Here is a 20,192-nt window from a genome sequence, read left to right as displayed (position 1 = left end):
CATCAAATAGACGCTTTATCAACGAGCTGTATCGACACGATCCTCAAAGATTTTGTATACCCTTGCAAAAGGTATATCCATTTTCGCAACAGACCATGTACATATAGTATATATGTATATTCTTGATCCTGACGTGTCGATCTATGTACAGATCCATCTTTTAACTTGAGATAATTAACAAGTCGTTACTGGTCGAATTGAATAAGTTTATCACTTAGCTGTCATAGAAACGATCGATCCAAAATACCTCTTGAATATGAAAAACTTTGTTGATTTTTAAGCATTTTGTGTCTTATATCCTGATCAAGTTTCTTTAAAATTACACTATATCATATGCTTTCCATATTTACATATCTACAACTTTTTTTTCAGAAATCTCTAGAGTTTTTGAAGACCGTTCGAAATGTCGGTGTTCCTTAAACGTCAAAAATTTAGTTTTTTGGAACAAATTTTCGAAGTCAAAAACATCGGTTCAACAACATATTTCAATTGAGGAATATTTTATATAATTAACAAAATTATAAAAAAATGTATATTATGCAATTTAATTCAATTTAAAATTTGATTTAATTTAATTCAATTCAATAAATGTTTCATACTGTCAAATGTCTCAACAATTTTTTAGTCATTTAAAAGCAATGCTTCCCAACAATTGCTTTTGGGTTGCTTTGGCGCTGTTAGAGATTTGAAGAACACTTCTGTATAAGTTTTGAAAGAGCAAATGCAACATTGTATTTATAAGGTACAAAAAGGCACCATTAAAGTATATTTTTATTCAAAATTGCTTAAAACTCTACCGTAATCTGCAAGGGTATCAAAATTTTGGGGTGTCGAAGATAACTTTTCTTACTTGTTATCGTTTGATTCGCAATTCGTTATTCGTGAATAGTTGTGATTCGTTTAACGTGATTCGTGATTCGAGACTCGAGTTTCGTTGTCGTTTCTGCTACTCACATGATATTTGTGCTCCAATTGCATTTTATGCTCCAGTTCCATTTGCTTCGTCTGTTCCTGATACGTGTGAAACAGACGCTGCTTTTGCAGTTCCTGACTCTTCTTTAGCTGTAATCAAGAAACAACAAAACAAAAAAAATAAATAAACAAATATAATTGTAGGCATATGTATAATACTATATTTATATAAAGATCAGGAAGCAATTAGATAGTGACAGTAAAGAAAAGAGAGAGAGAGAGAGAGAGCGTGTCGCGTGGGCAGTTTGTTGTGAGTAATCATAATTAAAGATCTCTCTTCTCGCAATGCCAATAAATGTGACGCATTGCCAATTGATTCACTTCCGAAACAATTTGCTAATACATCAACTAAAAATTAACATAATAATAATAACAATATATTTATAGTTTAGTATCGAGTAGCAGAAATATTGATATATAAATAAATACCTCCGAAGATCAGGAAATATAACAATATCTCAAATCGAATTAAATCTGGTTTTCAATCTGAAGCTCATACAATTCGCAATTAAATCAACTTTATAAATAACACTGAAATATTTATGTAATCTACAAATAATTTTTTAATTAAAGAATAGCGATTTAATCAGTAAAATGTTTAAAATAGTATTCCAAGTACTCTAGAGCTTCTCTAAATTTAATTGCTATAAAACGAAGATTTCATCATATTGTAAGTATATTGATTTTAAGTACACAGCTTTATTTCGCTGTTTAGCAAAGTGAGCAATTATTTATATTATGCAAGTGTGTTCCAGGAATCTCTAGAATTTTTAAGGAGAATTGTTTTTGTAAACAACCGTTCGAAATGTAGATGTTTCTTAAGGGTCAGAGATTTAATTTATTCGAACATATTATTATATTTTTATTATTATGGTTAGGTAATTTTTTATATAATTAAATATACATTTTATGCATTTTCATTCAATTTAAAAATTAAATAAATTCAATTTAATAAATATAACAGTTTGTCTAATCTGTCAATAGTTTTAAAGACACCAGCATTTGTTTTTGGGCTGCATAGAACATACCTGATAAGCAATGTATATTTAAATATTATTTAAAATGAAGATTTTTTATTTATTAAAGTGATTTTCTGGATCCAAGTAAATTGACTATAGATAAATTAAATTGTCCATGAAATTTTGAAAAATTACCGAACATACGCTTAAGTTAATTTTTTTTTATACATCTAATACTATTTAGCTATGCTTCAATAAATCAAAATTGAAATAAATAATAAAGCTTTCGAGTTTGTGTTATATTCGGGGCATATCTATTTTAAAAGGTAATAAGCTTGGTCCACTGATCAATTAGCTGTGAATCACTGTGCATGTGGACACTGCGGACATTGTTGTGGACACTGTTCACAGTTAACAAAATGAAATCACGCGTCACAAATTGTCAGAGATCATAGATTGATGATTGCTGTAGTTGTTGTTATTATTGTTATTATTATTGTACATTGCTTTGATACTTTCTCACTCCCTCTCTTTAAACACTTGAGCGCTCTCTTGTCTTACTGTCGCTCTCTTTTACGTACATGCTGCTGATATGTTTCCATGACCTTAACGTGACGCTTATTCGCGTACACACACACACACACACACACTCACACACGCACTGAGAGAGCGCGCGAGAGCAAAAGACAGACTAAAAAACTGATGTGTTATTTGTTTTTGGATTTTTTTGTTTCTAATTGGTTTTTGTATTGGGTTGTTGTTGTTTTTATATTATTATTATTTTTGTTAGCAGGCACTTTTTGTAAACTTTTGTAGTCACAGCTGTTGGGCAAAAAATAAAGAAAAAAAAAATAATAAAATAATAATAGAAAAAAACACTACTTAGAACTGTTCACTTATAAATATTCTATAGAAAAATGCTCTGCTTTTAGCTTTATTTATGTATTTATTTGTTGTTATTTTTTGTTTTTTGTTTTTGTTGTTTTCTATCTTCTATCATTTGGTTATTTATCTATTTACATACGTATGTATGTATATAATTCTAGTTGTGTTTTTTTATTTATCATAAACTGTTCGTTTTGTTTTAGGTTTTTGATTGACTTTGATTTTTCACAACGAAAGAACGCGACGTGAGACGAGGCAAGACGAAGCGAGGCACACAGTTGGAATTGTTAGCCCGAATTGGTTTATTTCAATTCCAATTGGATGTTCGTTGTTCCAATTTGAATTTGTATTGACTGCGGTCGCTGCTCTGCTGCTGCTGTTGCTGCTTTTGCTTTGGCATTCGTTGGACGCGCTTTCATTTCAGTTTCACTCAAGCGACTGGCAAACTGGCGCAAAAATCAAATATATAAAAAATATACACAAATTTAGATACAGTTATTTGCTAGCGCTGGCGAGTGCTCTCTTTCCCACTCTCTTTCGCACTCTCTCTCTCTCTCTCTTTCTCTCTCCGTCGCTCTTGCATGGTCAGTGCGGCGGCAGACAAACGGGCATTCGCTCAGCGATCAGACTGCACACACGCATACAATAATAAATTCCTAGAATCTGCTAATGCACCTGACTTGCACCTCCCTCCCTTTTCCACCCGCCTTGTATCTGTCTCTCTCTCTCTCTGGCTCTCTGTTTATCCCATCGAGAGAACGAGTGCTTCCCCCTCCCACCTCCCACGACATTTGCCTTGCACAACGCTTTTCATCAGTTGCTGGCTTTGGCCAATGCTATAATTATAAAAGGCCTGTGCTATAATTATAGCGGGGGCCAAAGACAACACACAGGCACGCCCATATAAATAGAAAACTTTGCAGTTGCCCAAGTTAATTATAAAATTTACTAACAATGCCCAAGCTAATACTAATGATAATGCTAATGATGACTCTAATGCTAATGCTAGTGTTATATTAATAGCGGGGGCCAAATACAACGCCCGTATTAATAGAAAAATCGCAGTTGCACAAGATAATTTTAAAATGCATATGCAAATGCTAATTTTTTTAAGTAAATTGCTTATGATGTTGCTAATACTAATACTAATTCTAATGCTAACTCTTATGCTAATTCCAACCCTAATGCTAATTCTAACTCTAATGCCTATTCTGATTCTGATTCAAGTGCTAATGATATTGCTAATACTTATACTAATAATAATAAAATTGCTAACTCTAATGCTGATTCTAGTTCAAGTACTAATGATATTGCTAAAAATAATACTAATAATAATGCTAATACTAATACTAACGCTAAATTCATGTCTACTGCTAATGATATTAATGCTAATTTCCAAAATTCCATTCTTAAGATCAATAAAAGTGCAAATGAATCATGCTACTTTGAGAACGATCTCTTTTCCACTCTCTCTCTCTCTCTCTCTCTCTCTCTCTCTCTCTCTATTTATAGCTCTCTTCTTGTAATGATCTATTTGGTTAAATCTGGCTACAATTGCACCCCCTAAGCATCCCTCCACCCCTCTCCCACCCCATCGAGCGTTGCAAGCATTGAAGCTAATTTACAATTTGCTCGTGCCACAGATTTTTAAAAATATCCCAACAAAGCGGAGAGTGGGTGGCGATGAAAAGAGTAAAGAGCGCAAAAATTCTATAAAACATATAGAAGTGATTAGTTTTTTTTTTGTTGTATTTAATAGTATATAGTGCTTTCTCACTCTAACGCTCTTTCACTGTCTCTGTCACGCTTTTGGTATTTTTCTATTTGTGTTTGTTAAAAATAAAACCCACAGAGTTTATAAAGAACAAAAATAAATTCAAAGGAAAAAATAAAAATAACAAAAACGGCGAAGTAAATGTTAAGGCAAGGGTATAGGGGGTGTGGGTGGTGTGGTGCGTAAGGGGATGTGGGGGGGGACTAGGGTGTTGCTGCTGAAGCTGAGGCAACACTTAAGCAACAGCAACAACAAAACACTTGAACCAAAAATACGGAAAACTCAAAAGAAAACAAAAACAAAAGAAGCAGAAAATGCACAAAGTTAAAGCCCAAAAATAAAATCGGGCTATAAATTGTATGCAACAAGGCAACAAGCAGCGAGAATGCTGCCAGATTGGAGTGGGGGGCGTGGCAGGTGGGGGTTGCACATGTTGCTGCTGCCAACGTCGCTGCCTCGGCTGACGTCGCTGTCTCTGTCGCTGCTTCTCACTTGGGCCATGAGGTCGTGTCCGGCTGCAGTTGCTTATTGGCACACACACACACACACATCAAAGTTGTGTACAGTGGACACTCGCTATGAACTACTCATGTAAAAATACATCGAATTATCAAAAGCTCGATTTTCGCCGAAGCGATATTTAAATACTTCAACTCCCTTTTTTTTTGACGATCAATCGAGTTTGTTTATCGTAGTTCTTAGTTTTTATTTTTAGAAAAGTTAAAAAGTAAAACGATGCAAGAAAAATAAGAATTGTAATAAATGTAAATGTCTATTTTGTTAATACAACTGCATTTTACAATTTAAAAATAAAAACATTTGAAAATTCGATATTTGTAACATGATGTATTATTTGCAGATTGATCGATGGCTCGAATCTTTTTTTATATTCTCGATTTTCGATTTTTACATTTCGATTTTAAGCTCAATGATTCACAGTTCAAATTTGTATTACTACTATGAAAGCATCAATGTTTAACACTTTTATCGAACATCATTTGTTGCTCATTGTAGTCACAACGCACTGTGCCACGCTATCTTTTTCTCTGTCTATCTCTTGCTATCTCTCTTTCTCGCACTCTCGCTGTGTGTGTTGGCTCGCATTGGATTTTATTTTTAGCACAATCGCCGTTTTGTTTAAAAAAAAAAAGCAAAAACAACAAAATAAAAACAAAACAACAACAACAAAAATAAGCGCAAAATACTCATACATATTTTTGTAGAGAAAACAATAAATATAGAATCATTAAGTTGTACACGCGTTTATATTTAGAACCAGAAGAAAACAAGATGTGAGAAAGGCACACAGCAAATGCAACGAATTCCGCATACACTTTGAATGGTATTTAATGTGGAGTCGGTCTTTAGTAAAATTATTGATTTTAAGATTTTAAAGAAGTAGTTTTGCAGCTTATATATAAAATTTTAAATAAAATATTTTTATTTGAGATGAAATCCGATAACAAGATGTCTTAATGATCAATATAGCTTATATATGTATTCAGAAGACAGCTTTACAACGTTTCAATAGGAAGAAACAATATACGCATAACAATTTTCAGAAATCCGATTCGAAACATCGATATAATGCACTCTAGTTTATCAATTCAAATACTTATACATAATTATGATATATGTATGTATATGTGATCAGTCCAATACTCAATTATTTTTTAATAAATACAAAAGACAGATTATAAATGATTGTACAGTTAAATTTACATATGAATAATCAAGATGAATTTTTTTATTGCCTGAAAACTTTCTAATAAATACTAACCTTTTTTTGCATTAATCGATTCTTAAGTATTTAAGATACGTAAGACATTAATTAGTGAGTGTTTTAGATGTAAAGAATGAATTAAAATTGAACTACATAAGTATATGTAACAGAAATATTCATTCAATACCTTGATAAATTAAATACAGATGATATTCAAGTACTAAATAATCTCATCTCGTTAAATTAGTGTTGCAAATTGACGGAAATAACACAGCATACCCGCTGCACAATAAGGGTATATACATACGTGTATACTACAAATATAGAAGGAAGGAAACACAGAGCTGCCTGCTAGCAAGTGAAACAGTCTTATAAATAAAACACAAAAAAAAGCATCAGAAAATATACAAGGAATAAGGAAAAACTATGCGGACATTGAAGCTAATGAATGAGAAGCTGGAAGAGCTGACCGGACAAATCTACGATATTGAAGAATCTACTTATTCTAAGCTAGAACAGACTGTAGAATTGACAGACAAAGATACGTAACAGTGAACCGAGAAATAAAGAAATACAACGGAGAAAATGCTCAGGTGGTTGAAGACGGAAGATGGGAGACTAAAGAAAACGCTGTATCCGTATTAAGTCTATTGAATTTGCTAATTGTATAAGCTCGAACAGAAATATACGATTTCATTATTATTTTTATTCAGAGAAATGTTCAAGAATGTGAAACAAACAAGAATTGAAGGCAAGGGAAGAAAAATATAAAAACCTCAGCATATATTCATTGAGAGATTTACAGATTAATGAAATCCATTCGGGATCGATACTTACCTCCAGGATTTGTAGATCGATATCGACTTGATGTGGCTTAAAGTCCAGCGATAAACTGCTAGGCGTTATACGCAAAAGACGCTCATCATTTCCGGCTTCCGGCGGCAAATCTGCAAATTGAATAAACATAAACAAAAACATCAATATTAAGTGGCATTAAGAGATTTCTGATTTTTTAAAAGATCGACGGCATGTCATAATGGTATTATTAATTATAATATCAGCTTACTCTCTGCTAGATGAGATTCTGTCTATAAGTGGGCGAATCATTAAGACAACTTAGCAATTCCGGGTTCGAATTCCAATGTGAATATAAATCACATATCAATAAAATACAATGAGCAATCCACATTTATAGAATCACAAAAAAATACTCTACATTTCACAACAACATTTCGTCACAACTTCATAAAAATCCCATCGATGAAAACGATACAAGAAAAAACAGACTTATAATAATTATATGTACAACTCATTAATATCGATAACAATATTTATCGATAAGAAACCAATAATTCAAATTTGGAGAATCAGATATGTACATATATGTACTTCATTTCAACTAAAATACACTTTAGAAGTATTTACTTACATACATATGTACTTAAGCCCTTCTCAAAAGCATCAATATCGATTGCAATATGTATCAATAAGAAATTAATAAATCTTCAAATCAATTCAATAGCTTCAAAACAGATATACTTTATTCTAACTGATGTAACAACGTTTATATTAATGCATATGATAAAAAATAAATAAAAATTATATCGATAACATCATATATCGAGATACTGTTAATAATCGTTATTTATAAAAGTGGAATAAGAACCAATGGAAACCAAATTAAACTGAAGAACAATGAAGAGATACGCACACACACACAACTGTTTGCCTATGTATGTATGTATGTGCGTATGCGGGTGTGGGTGTGTGTGTGTGTGCTAGGCCTATTAGATTTGATTATATAGATAAGGCCGCGCTTATCAGACGCTTTTCAAAAATACATCTAAAATGAATTTTAACATGTGCTGTATGCCCCCCTCTCTCCATATCTCTCTCTCGCTCCGTCTCTCTCCCATAGCTATCTCTCTCGCTCTCAGTCTGCTGCTGGTTCGTTCAGTCTTCATCTCCGAGGCCGATTACTGAGGCGAACCAAGCCGAGTCGTATATTTGTGCGTCTGTTAGTATTGGTGTGTGTGTTTGTGTGTGTGTGTTTGTGTGTCTCTGTGGCTATTTTTAGTAACCTTGTACAAGTTTACAGCGATTACATGGGCCCGGCCCGAGCGCTTTTTTAGATAACCGCTCTCTGTGCTTCACTGTTGTTGCTTTTGCTTTTCTGTTTGGGCACAACGCGCACGTGACGACGACATAAGCGTCGACGTTAACGTCAACGTCAACATCGACGCCAACTACGACAAAGACCACAATACACAATACACAGATGAAGCAAAGCAAAGCAAAGCAAGCGACTAATAGTTCCGTTTAGTCGTTGTCTACTTCTCATCAACCCGCTCCATCTTCTTCTACCCATTCCCCTCACCATGTTCCACTCCACCTATGCTGCTACTACTACACGTTTTTAGCATGGTCTAACTAATTTGATTTGCTTCTGTGGCGCGCAAATAAACCAAAATAAAAAATAATAATAATAATTATAAAAAGAAGGAAAATATTCCGCTACAAAAATTGACGACGCGTCGCTGTCGCTGCTTCTGCTAATGGACACAAGGCAAAGTGCAGTCAACACACAAAGTGTTCATTGATAATCTGCTGGCAGCGAGTCAATCGACTTTAATCTGTTGCTCTCTCTCCCACGCACTCACACACTCTTGCGCTCTTCTTCTTACCCTCTCCCTCTCTCTCTCTCTTATTCGCTCTCGCTCTCCCTCTCGCTATGTCGATCGGCAATTAGACATTTGCCTGGACTGGAATAATTGCGCGAACATTTGTGACTAAGCTAAATGTCCAATTGGATTGCTGCTTTAGCTATTAGTGTTCGAAAGACAACATCTATGTATGTAGCTGTCTCTGTCGAACAATCTCTCTTTCTCTTACGGCAGAGCAATAGTGAAGTCAAATAAATAAATCAAGCAGCAGCAGCAAAGCACGAAAGGCAAAGTCTAGTTTTGGGCGGCTGAGAGGAGCTGCCTGTCTCTATATATAGAAAGAATAGCAAAAAGCAATAGCAAAAAACAATGGCGAAATAATTACATACATACATATGTACTTAAGTATATATATACATACATATGGGTTGAGAGTCAAATGCACTCAGAAAAAAATATATATGTACATGCATCTATAGTATGTATGTATGCAAAAGGCTGACCGAATAGGCCGTGACCTGTTGTTCTATATATAGCAGCTATTATAAATCGTGCATGTCTATGGGAGTATATATTTAGAAGCAGCAACATCGGCAGAATCAGCAAAAAAAAAAACAACAACGCTGCACAACTCTTGCGCACATTGCATAAAAACTTAACAGAAGAGTAGCATAAAATGTATTAAGAGCGACTTTGTAATACCCTACAGACTTGCATGTGGAGTATTACTATTAATACCATATAACATTTGTATTTTTTTAAAATAAGTTTAATTATAAATTAATAATAAATATAACAAACTTGTAAGTTAATTGATTTGTTATCAAATATACCCCACCTGTGCTTATGTAGGGTATTTGAAAATACATAACCAAAATACAGCTAGAATATGCAAACTGCCAAAGAGAGCGCGTAGTAAAGCGAGTGAGAGCACAATGCAAGAGAGAGAGTGTGTCAATAAGAGCGACGCGTCTCTTAAGCAACAGCTGCAGCTGATGTTTGCCTATGTGCGTGTGTGTGTGCTAGTTGTGTGACACTTGTAAGCAATACACGGACTGCGCTGCTCTGCACTGCGCTGCTGCGCCGTCGATGCCCATGCTGCGCTGCAGGTGCATGCAAAATGTACGTATGAAAGAGAGAGTGATTGATGCTACTGCTGCTGCTGCTGCTTTTGCTGCTGTGACTCGGTCTGCAGCCAGCTGTTTTCAAGAAGTTTTTGAAACGACGTGTGTGTCGTCGTCGCCAAGGTCAATTCTGTGTTGACATAGAAACCAACAACAAGCACGTGTCTGGAACAAGTAAAACATTGAGATTGCAACTGAAATCCAATTGGAAATTTAAATGACAAACCCAATTATTCATGTACATATGTATGTACATACTATACAAGTAATTATGCATGAATATGTGTGTTTAGTGGGAGGGAGTTAGGGGTATTCCTGAAACAGATTCAGATTCGATTTTATGTAAATTTTGATACTTTTTGTGCAGTGAGGCCAGAAAAAATAAGAAAAATTTGGAATAATAAGGAATATTTTAAAATAATCTTAGTATAATTTAATTTTATGTGTGACATTTCACTTCGATAACAATAGAATGAACGCAGTACGCTTTCTGATAATTAAATAACAGAAAAATTATTATAGGTTTTCCAAATAGCTAAAAAAAAGGGCCAAGGAAATTGAAGCTCAAGCACAAAAATATCTTAAAGAAGACAGACTTAAAAAAAAACCTAGTGTTTAGAGCTGCAGTTTAACATTCAATCTATGCTGCATCTATTTTAGGAATACCCCTATTGTGCTGGCTCTATTAATTATAACAAGAAAATGAGCAACAACAATAAGTAGTATAATAATATTAATAACAACAACAATAATAATAATAATAATCCGACCCACTTCTCTGCTTACTTTGTTTTGAGTGATAGCAGACGACACTTGTATGTGTGTGTGCGTGTGTGTGTATGTGTGTGTGAATGTATGTGTTGGAAAAAATTTCCAGCGCTCGTCTAAAAATAGACACACTTTGCGGCAATAGCAATTTGGGGGCCCCTGGGGCGGGCCATATATAATAAGTGGGCGTGGCTCGTTCAGTTTTTGGCTTATTCCGAAGTTTTGATATGTGTGTGCGTGTGTGTGATTGTGTGTGCTAAACACTCCGGCTCTCGATATATATGTACATACATTCAGATGTACATATGTATGGTCATGTGTGTGTGTGTGTTTCACCTTGAGAAATGCAAAGCCAAAAAGCAGCAACAACAACAACACAGTTTAGAAATGATTACACACACACAGACACATACAGACTCATATACACAGAAATCAACTGGCAACAGAAGAAGTAGAAGAAGAAGTAACAGCAGCTGGGCAATGAAGCGGGTTGAGAGAGAGAGAGAATGAGAGAGTGAGAGAGAGTGAGAGAGAGAGAGAAAGGGAGGTGGAGAGGGGAGAGGGGAGGGGTGTTAGGGTGGGCAATGGAATGGAGTACAAATATTATACGATACATAGTATATAATGCTAACGATTTTATATAACGACACACACTCACACACACACAAAGTTGAGTTTTTGTTATTCTTGGAATACCACTACAATAGCTAGTGAATGACAAGGGCAAGGGGAGGGGGAAAATATGTAACAAACGATTGATGTGAAAGTGGGGTGGTGGGTGGTGGGTGACAGGGGGGTACATGACCTTTGCAAGAGCGTGGGTCAAAGCACAAGTTGTGCGTCTTAATGACAGCAGAAATACGACTTACAATAAGCACATGTCAACAGCTACCCCAACCACCAACCCCCAACCCCCAACCCATCTACCCCTCCCACCATTACTCAAACTGTTTCTTATCAGATCTGTACTAGAGGATACAATATTTATAGTATAACGGATATTGGGTGTATTCATGCCAAATACTGATAAGACAATAACGGTTTTAATGATATGCTTTTGATTCAATAACATAAAAAGTCTTTCAACATACAGTGACTCAAATAGGTATTTGCACATCTCCAGTTTTCAACTTTTATTTCAAATAACTTTTTAACCAGTTAACTTCGAGAAATTATCAACATAGCACTTTTAAAATAAATCATTTTATAGTTTGTTTATTTACATTTACATACTAAGAAAACCTCGTGTCGCATCAAGATCGGACAAGTCAAACGATACTTATGACGATTTAACGGTTTCAAAGTAATACAAGCAATTTATTTAAAGTACTTTTATATATGGTATGTATATTGAAATAAGTAAGTAAAATTGTGTATATTAGATACAAAATCTGTCCTAGTGGGAAAATTATTAAATTGCATGACTGTAGCTTAGTGGGTTAAAGATAGGGGGTGCCACCACAGAAATCAAAACCAACCGGAAATCTTCCAAAAATGTATGGAGGTATAGGAGATTTTCGGATGGTTTTGCTTTCTGTGGCACTACTGAAAATAACTATTTATTTAACGTTTCATTGTGGGAAACGAACCCAGTTATTAGCATTGGAAAACAAATTTATAAACGAACTTAATAGAATTTGAATGCAGAATGAATTAAGAGGCCAAACCATAAGGACAGGGTATATGCAGGGGAGTGCCAGAAATGTAAGCCAACCGAAACCAACCGAAAATGTATGGGATATTGGTTGGCTTTCGGTTGGCTTGTATTTTTGGAACTCAACTGATAGACTTTTGTCGTTTACTGTAGTATATAATGCATGAGAGCGTAACATTTCTTCAGCTTCAGATTACATGAGATACCGTTACTCTGCGCTTTCTTTCTTGTTAATGTTGTTGTGGTTGTTGCCTAACTAAAGCACGCGCAAATACACATGCAAACATAAAACTCTAAAAGCTTTGATATATGTATACATATGTATGTACATAAGCTGTCTGTGTCGCCAATACACGTGCCAATTGGGGAGAAAGAGAACAAGCGAACGAGCGAGCGAGATAGATATAGAGAGTTGTGAGTTATAAGCTTCCAATTGGACATTGTCCCAGGCAGGCAGCGTTTGCAAGCTGCACGTGGCAATTGTTGTAACAGTTTAAAAACGAACGAGGCGGGGCGGGGCGGGGAGTGGCGGGAGAAGGCAAAAAGTTGAAGAAGTGAACGTAACGATGCAGAAGAAGCACGCAAAAGGGCCGTAAGGTTAGCGTTGACGCCAACGCTGGCGCCGACGTCAGCGTCGTCATCGTCGTTACACACTTTCAAAGGCAAGTAAATTTTTGTTATGCTAAAAATAGAATAAAATCGATAAACGAATGTTGTTTGTTTTTGTTTTGTTGTTGTTGCTTTTGTTCATACAAACAGACACAAAGGCAGCAGCGCCGGTAAGAGAGCCTGCTCCAAAAAAAAAAAAAAAACAAGAGAGGTAGGCCAAAAGAGAATGTAACTAAATGAGCGAGCAAGGCGAGGGAGAGAAAGAGAGAGAGCAGCAAGGCCAAGCAAATTGTTATTGCACGTGCTTGGCATTGACAGTGGCTGCAGCAGCAACAACAACAATAACAACAACTAAAGCCGAAAGTTGAAGCTTTAAGCTAGTCAGAGCAATAAGTAACAAGCCACTTCCTTTGAGTGTTGCCATTTTAACTATTTTGTAGCTAGACTTGGCTATTTTGTAATTGCAAAGGCTTGCAACATTTAAAGTTACAACTTTTTCTATATAAAAAAATCAAGATTTCTTGGAGACAATATAAATAGTGACATTTTATTTAAATGTCTAAGGCTTCACTACTCATAAAGCACAAGTTGTAGACCTTAAAGAAATACAACTACACATTGCCCATCAAAATTTAATAAAACAGTTTTGAATCCGATAAATATAACGGTTCTGTACAAATGTCGTCAATAACGACAAATTAGCGTTTTTGCTATACTTTCAAAATAAAATATTTTTTTAATCACTTAACTTTGTTCAACTGTTGCCAATTTAGATAGATTTAGGCATATTCATCATATGTTTTTGTTTGTTTTATTATCATGTTATTAAAAATTCCTTTAGTTATATTTTTTTTATATTTACATAAAATACTTTATTAAAATCTAGCTTTTTCAACGGTCAAATTCGAACAGCACTGCTTCCTTTAATATGTACAAACACAAACACACACGCGCGAATCCATGCACACTCACATACTTACTCTCTTTATGGCACTCTCACTCTCACTCTCCAGCAGTCACAACCACAACCACTTGCTAGTCTTGAGGTCTTGTCTGCTTCTGCTTCTGCTTCTGTCACCCGACCATGGACAATGTTCTTGTTGTTTAGCCGCGCTGTCGCTGTCGCTGCCTTGCTGCGCGCTGCCTGCTGTCCTCTGCTTGCTGTGCGCTGCTAACGCTGACAGCGGCCAAAGGCAAAAACAGTTAAAGTTGAACTGCGTTGGCAGCATTGGTTATATCGTATGCTTTTGTGTTCTTATTAACATTTATTTTTGGAAGTCTTACACATACATGCATAACTGCACTTTGTGTGTTTGTCAGCATTTGTTTCGTGTACATTTTGTGTTGTGTATTCAATTGTTATTACGCACAACAACCTGTCAACCCTTCAATCATTTAATCTGTCAGCCAATCGACCCAAGCAACGAAATGAACCAAACCACCCAATAACCGCAACAACAGACAATAGGAATTTACTTACCATGTATCGGTATTCTATCGTCAGGACTAGACATTTTGCATGGAATCTGGAAAAGATAAAATTAAAAAAAAAAAATCATTTAATTACTCTTTATTCTGACTAAAATGTTCAATTGGAACATTTTTGTTTTTGGCTGCACTACTCATTCAAATGGACTTCCCATTCAAAATCAGTTGCAAGAAAAATACAAATTAAATGCAAAATGATTCATTTAATTCATTCATGTTTCTCAGTCTGAGAAATTTACAGTTGGTCAAGAAAGTGTTTTGTCTAAATAAAAATTTACACTATTTCTCTTGAAAAATATATTATTTTGTTTTGGAATTTTTATTTTGTCTATTATTTGAATTTTCTTGTCTATGATTATTAGAACAAGTAAAAGAAAAAAAAAAAGTCTTCATTAAACTTAACTACTATAAAAAAATACAAAAAACAATTATGCGAATTTGTTTATAATTCCAAAACACTTTCTTGACTAACTGTAAGTATTCAGTGTCTGCAGAAATAAAATGAATGAATCCAAAATGAGACATGCAAAATTTAAAATAATGTTTTAATTTCATTGAAAAGAAATTTAAGTATATATTTACAAATATAAATTTGTATATACTTTTAAAACAGATTATAACACAACAATGGACAACAACAACTACGAGCATGAGAATCGCAGACGTCACCAGTTGATAAGCGAGTTCCGAGCAACAAGTGTGAGAGTGATATACAGAGAGAGATAGAGAGGGAAAGGGAAAGGGAAAGGGAGAGAGAGAAAGAGGGGGGAAAGAAGCTGAGAGTCAGCCTTTTGCTGCTTCCTCTTCTCCTTCGTTAGTCTCGTTCTTCATCGTTTCTTTTCTTGCTTTACACCTCGCTTGGATTTCGGAAAATTTTCTGAATTGATAAGAGCATTTTTAAATGCTATATCTAGAGATTCCAAACATTTGAAGGAATAAAAGTTGTCAATTTAATGCATAGAATATAATATTTTCTTTCAATGCACTTTTATTTCAACAAAATGTTAGTATTATTATTATTTACCTCTATTTTTAAAACTAAAAGAGACAATTACAGATCAAATCTATAGTTAGTAATAATGATATTTGTTGACTTTGGCAAAATTTTTATATTTTATACACATAAGACTTATTACTCACAAATATGACAAACTCATTCCAGAAAAGATCATATCAATCGAGCATATCAATCTTATCTTTCTATAAAATGTTAAGATTGACTGCCATATCAGATAATTGTTATGTTTTTTTTGTTTTTTTTTTTTCTTTTTTCGGGTATTCTTCAGTTTGTTTCAACATGGAATACCAACTGAATGACTGTACAAATAAAAGCCCCTCCTTGCTTCCCCATCCACCATTACCATATATAATAGCCAACTTCCAGCTGTGAATAGGAAAATGAAAAATTGCAATTGGCCAATGAAAGAGAAAATAATAAAAACGTCTTTATAATTCAGCGTGTTGCATGTAGAATACAAAATGTAATACTGTTTATGACTCAACAGCAATTTGTAGCAGGTAAATAAATTGGGTCACAGGTGCATTCAATGGAATTATCATATTCATAATTCAACGAATTGCGAAAGACGATTAAATGTTTATACCCACTTGACCTTCACTCGTACCACAAATGAGAGCTTAGTTCTTTCCGCAAAGAACCCAACCCAACTTCAGGTTGTATACTATCCAAATCCACACCCACACACACACAAACACACAATTTCCGCTTACTAATTACACAAACAAATAGCAAAGAAGCCAGTGAATAAAGAGCAAAAATAAATATAATACACAATCTACAAAACAGACGCAAAAATGGCAGACATATTGAAGAATAGAAAATCAAATGGAACTTGTCTAGACTTTTGGAAAATCAGTGGGAACAACTTAAATAGAGTACCTTAGAACAAATAAATGATTGATAACACTATTCAACAAATTTGAACTTTTTTGCTATTAAACGAACGAAATCCACTTTTTGGATAGATTTGGGGCCACAAACGACGAAAAAAATTTTTTTTTTCTTACACAGTTTGTTTTAGAATTTTTTAAAAAACTGGCTTTTTTTCTTACTTTTTTTTGAGGTGCGCCCACTTTTGTCATCATTACTTGTGAATGCCAAAACCGATTTTCAAAAGCTTTACTTTTTCTAAAAACTAATGAATATATCTATATTTCATTTATACGCAGTCTTAGATTTAAACCAGTAGTTGTAGAGCTATCAATTATGAGTTTTCGCTTAGCTTTTTTTTACTTTAAAATTGAAGGAAAACTCGAAAAAAATCAATTAAATTTTCGTTTCTATTTTATTTACATAGATGTATTATTTACGCGTTGTTTAAGATATAATTCATAATAATCTATGGCGAAACGGCGATATAATATTTTACCTGTATCGATGTTTTTTCGATTTTTATGACTTCCCTGTGGAGATACCTTAACCAATCTCACTCAATTTGTTGTTGTCTTACACATTATGACCATATTTGGTTTATATCTGATAAAGGTAAGAAAAAAAAAGCCAGATTTTTAAAAAATTCTAAAAAAAAAACTCTGCCATAGGAAAAAAAAATTTTTTCTTCGTCGTTTGTGGACCCTAATCTATTCTAAAAAGGATGTTTCGTTCGTTTAATTTTTGGGCTGTTGCCTAGCGTAATCGATGAAAATAACCCTTTGATACAAAATTTAAATAATTTTATTTTTTGCCTAAAACAAATCACATTCAAATTGGAGAGAAAATGCATCAAAAATTAAATTTCAAAATCGAAAGAATACCAATAAAATTACTAATTAATTATTAATGCATTTAAAGCAATTAAGTGCAGAGTGAACTTGAGTGATTCATGAATCTATTTTCGTTTCTAGTTTAGGAAAACGTTTTTAAAGAGGGAACAAAACCCTAACAATGTGCATCAACGATTAAATAAAAATCAATAAAATTGTTTATAAATAAATATTGCAATTAAGTATACCAAATACAAAGTCAAATTAAATGAGTCATGTGTCAGTTTTATTTCTGTCTAACAAGCAAACCAATTTTAAGGCGAACAAATGCATCAAAAATTGATAAAAAAAAATCGATGAAATTGCTGATTAATAATAAATGCAATGAAATCTGTCCAGTGCAATTGCACATTAGCAAATATGTTCAATATTATAGCTATAAAGCTGCTTTTCGAGGTTATCGGTAGTCCGATTAACTTGATTTTTTCAGAATAATAATCTTAATCTGAATATTAATTAACATTTTTCATTGATTTCATTTTTAACTGACAAATTCCAATCCTACATGTTATTTTAATTTGCCTTGAAAGTCATATCATTTTCTTAGTTACACATATTAATCATCAATATCAACACTTAAAAAAATTGATTCTGAACACTTTCTACAAATTTTAAATTCTGACTTTTAATAAAGAATAAAAGCTTAACAATTATTTGAAATTTTTAAAATAACCATTAAAAAAATTATTATATTCTAAGCAATATAATGAAAATTTAAAAATAACTATAACATAGAAAATGATTCATTAGCTTATATTATTATAATAGTAATAAACAATGCACTTTGTATAATTTCTGAAATAGAAATAGAAAAACTAATTACAAACAGAAAAAAAACCCAGACATCCGTACTAAGAAAGGAAATGTTCATGTACAACGGATCTCAAAATCTGACTGTGTTCGGAATTTCATCTCATTTCAAGTTCGCTTTTCGCAATCCCGGAAATCGTAAAATGAGAGTTTTCTGAGATACTTTAGCACGTTTTGGGATTCATATCGAATCATACTAGTTTAACTACACATAAATCTTGAACTAATCCCAACATTTGCATTTTTCTAGTACGAAACATTGTCATATTTAATTTCATCCAATCTTAAAACTAAATTTTTTAATTACAAATCATCTGAAACTAGTTTAAAAAGCTAGTTAGAAAAATCTCTGTTGTTTCTAAATGTATGCTAAAACCAAACTCGAAGATTTTATATTTGATATGGTCTTATAGATCCTATCTATGTATGGTTAAAATCTGACTATTCTATCACATAGCTGTCATAGAAATGGTCATATAATTAAATAATTAATACAAATTTAATTTAATAATTTTAGTACACAGCAATCTAGAATTTTAGGAACAAAGCAGTATAAATTCAAATTGGGACTTAACTACTTTAAAATTACTAAATTTAGGATGTCATATTTTTCTGATAGTTTCTAAGTAATGAGTGGTTACTGTACGGTAGAATGAAACAATGAATCTGTATCGCATTGGTTCATTTCATTTGGAATGAATGCAAATTAAGCTTTTGGTTTCTTGCATTAATAATGTAAAACGTAAAAATGAGTTCATGGAAGGATTATCGGAGATTAGGGGGTAGGTGGGTGTTTACAAATTTTGCGTTATTGCATAAATATTTTGTACGCTAAAATTGAAACAGAAATTTGATTGGGCCTTTGATTTGAGTATTGGAAACTCGCATTGCGTGGGGAAAGTGGGGAAGGGTGGGAGAAGTTGGGAAGGGTGGGAGAAGTGGGGAGGGTGGGAGTGGGGGTGAAATGGAATTGAAATTACCATTACATTAATTACACGAATTCCATTCAGTTATTTTGTTTCTTTATTTTTATCGCTGCCGTTACGAATTTCCAATAAAAACGCTTGACAAAAAAAAGGCAAACAGCAATAAAAACAATTGAAATAAAAAAAAGCGCAACAAGCGGCAGAGGCAGCGACAGCGACGTCAGCATCGCAGCTATGCGTAACGAAATGACAACAATATCAAATAAAGTTTTCTTCTTGTTCTTGTTGTTGTTCCAGCAGCCAACAGTCGACGCTGACGTCGACGTCGACTTCAACGCAAACGCAGATTATGAGAGCAGTCTCAAAATGCGCGTCACAATTGTTGTTGTTGTTGTTGTTATTGTTGCTCTCCTTGCTGCTCATTTGGCGCCTCAGTCTCGCTCTTTAACCCCACAGCTTACATACGCACAGTACGTCAAGTAATTGTCTTAACAATATAACAAATTCACATATCATTTTAAGAAACTTTTCGTTGTTTTTATCTTATTTTATTACTGTTGCTCGTCGTCCTTAACCCTAAACCGATCATACTTAGATTTGTATCTCGGAATTCAGCAAGAAAATTGCTAATGTTTATCTGAAATATACTTGATTTAATTTTTGTAACTTTGTCTCATATTTATTTGTTTTCTAAAATAAAAAATCGCATTTCTTCAATATTTATTAAGGAAATAGTTACGACAACATGAATAAGACAAAAATTCCTATTTTAGTCGCACAATAATAATTAAATATCAATTTTTAAACAACGAACTTTTTGATTTGATTTCTTTAGTATAAGAGTTATTTTTGACTTCTATTTTAATCAATAGTTTTTATTAAAAAATTTTTTATTTACTTATCAACTTTTTAATATGATGCAAACTAAATAAATGCACATCTGCTGCAGAAATGCTCTAAAGCCGTTTTCTAAAATACATACATATATTCGAACAACATATTATCAAAACGAAGAATTATATATTTTTGATTAATTTAAGTTTTTTATCTAAA

General features: G+C 33.5%; 1 protein-coding gene across 1 annotated transcript in view; it reads right to left on the bottom strand.

The window, feature by feature from the left end:
* Positions 1 to 20,192, bottom strand: part of LOC117794145 (histone deacetylase 5) — a 35,060-nt gene that overhangs the window by 13,165 nt on the left and 1,703 nt on the right. Inside the window, 3 exon segments of the mRNA XM_034634641.1 lie at positions 955 to 1,062; positions 7,151 to 7,260; positions 14,612 to 14,657. Of these exon segments, the coding sequence (XP_034490532.1) occupies positions 955 to 1,062; positions 7,151 to 7,260; positions 14,612 to 14,645 (252 nt within the window). The 5' untranslated portion in view covers positions 14,646 to 14,657.

The sequence above is a fragment of the Drosophila innubila genome, chromosome X (genome assembly GCF_004354385.1).
Source record: "Drosophila innubila isolate TH190305 chromosome X, UK_Dinn_1.0, whole genome shotgun sequence".
NCBI lineage: Eukaryota > Metazoa > Arthropoda > Insecta > Diptera > Drosophilidae > Drosophila > Drosophila innubila.
This window is presented reverse-complemented; position numbering and strand designations above follow the sequence as displayed.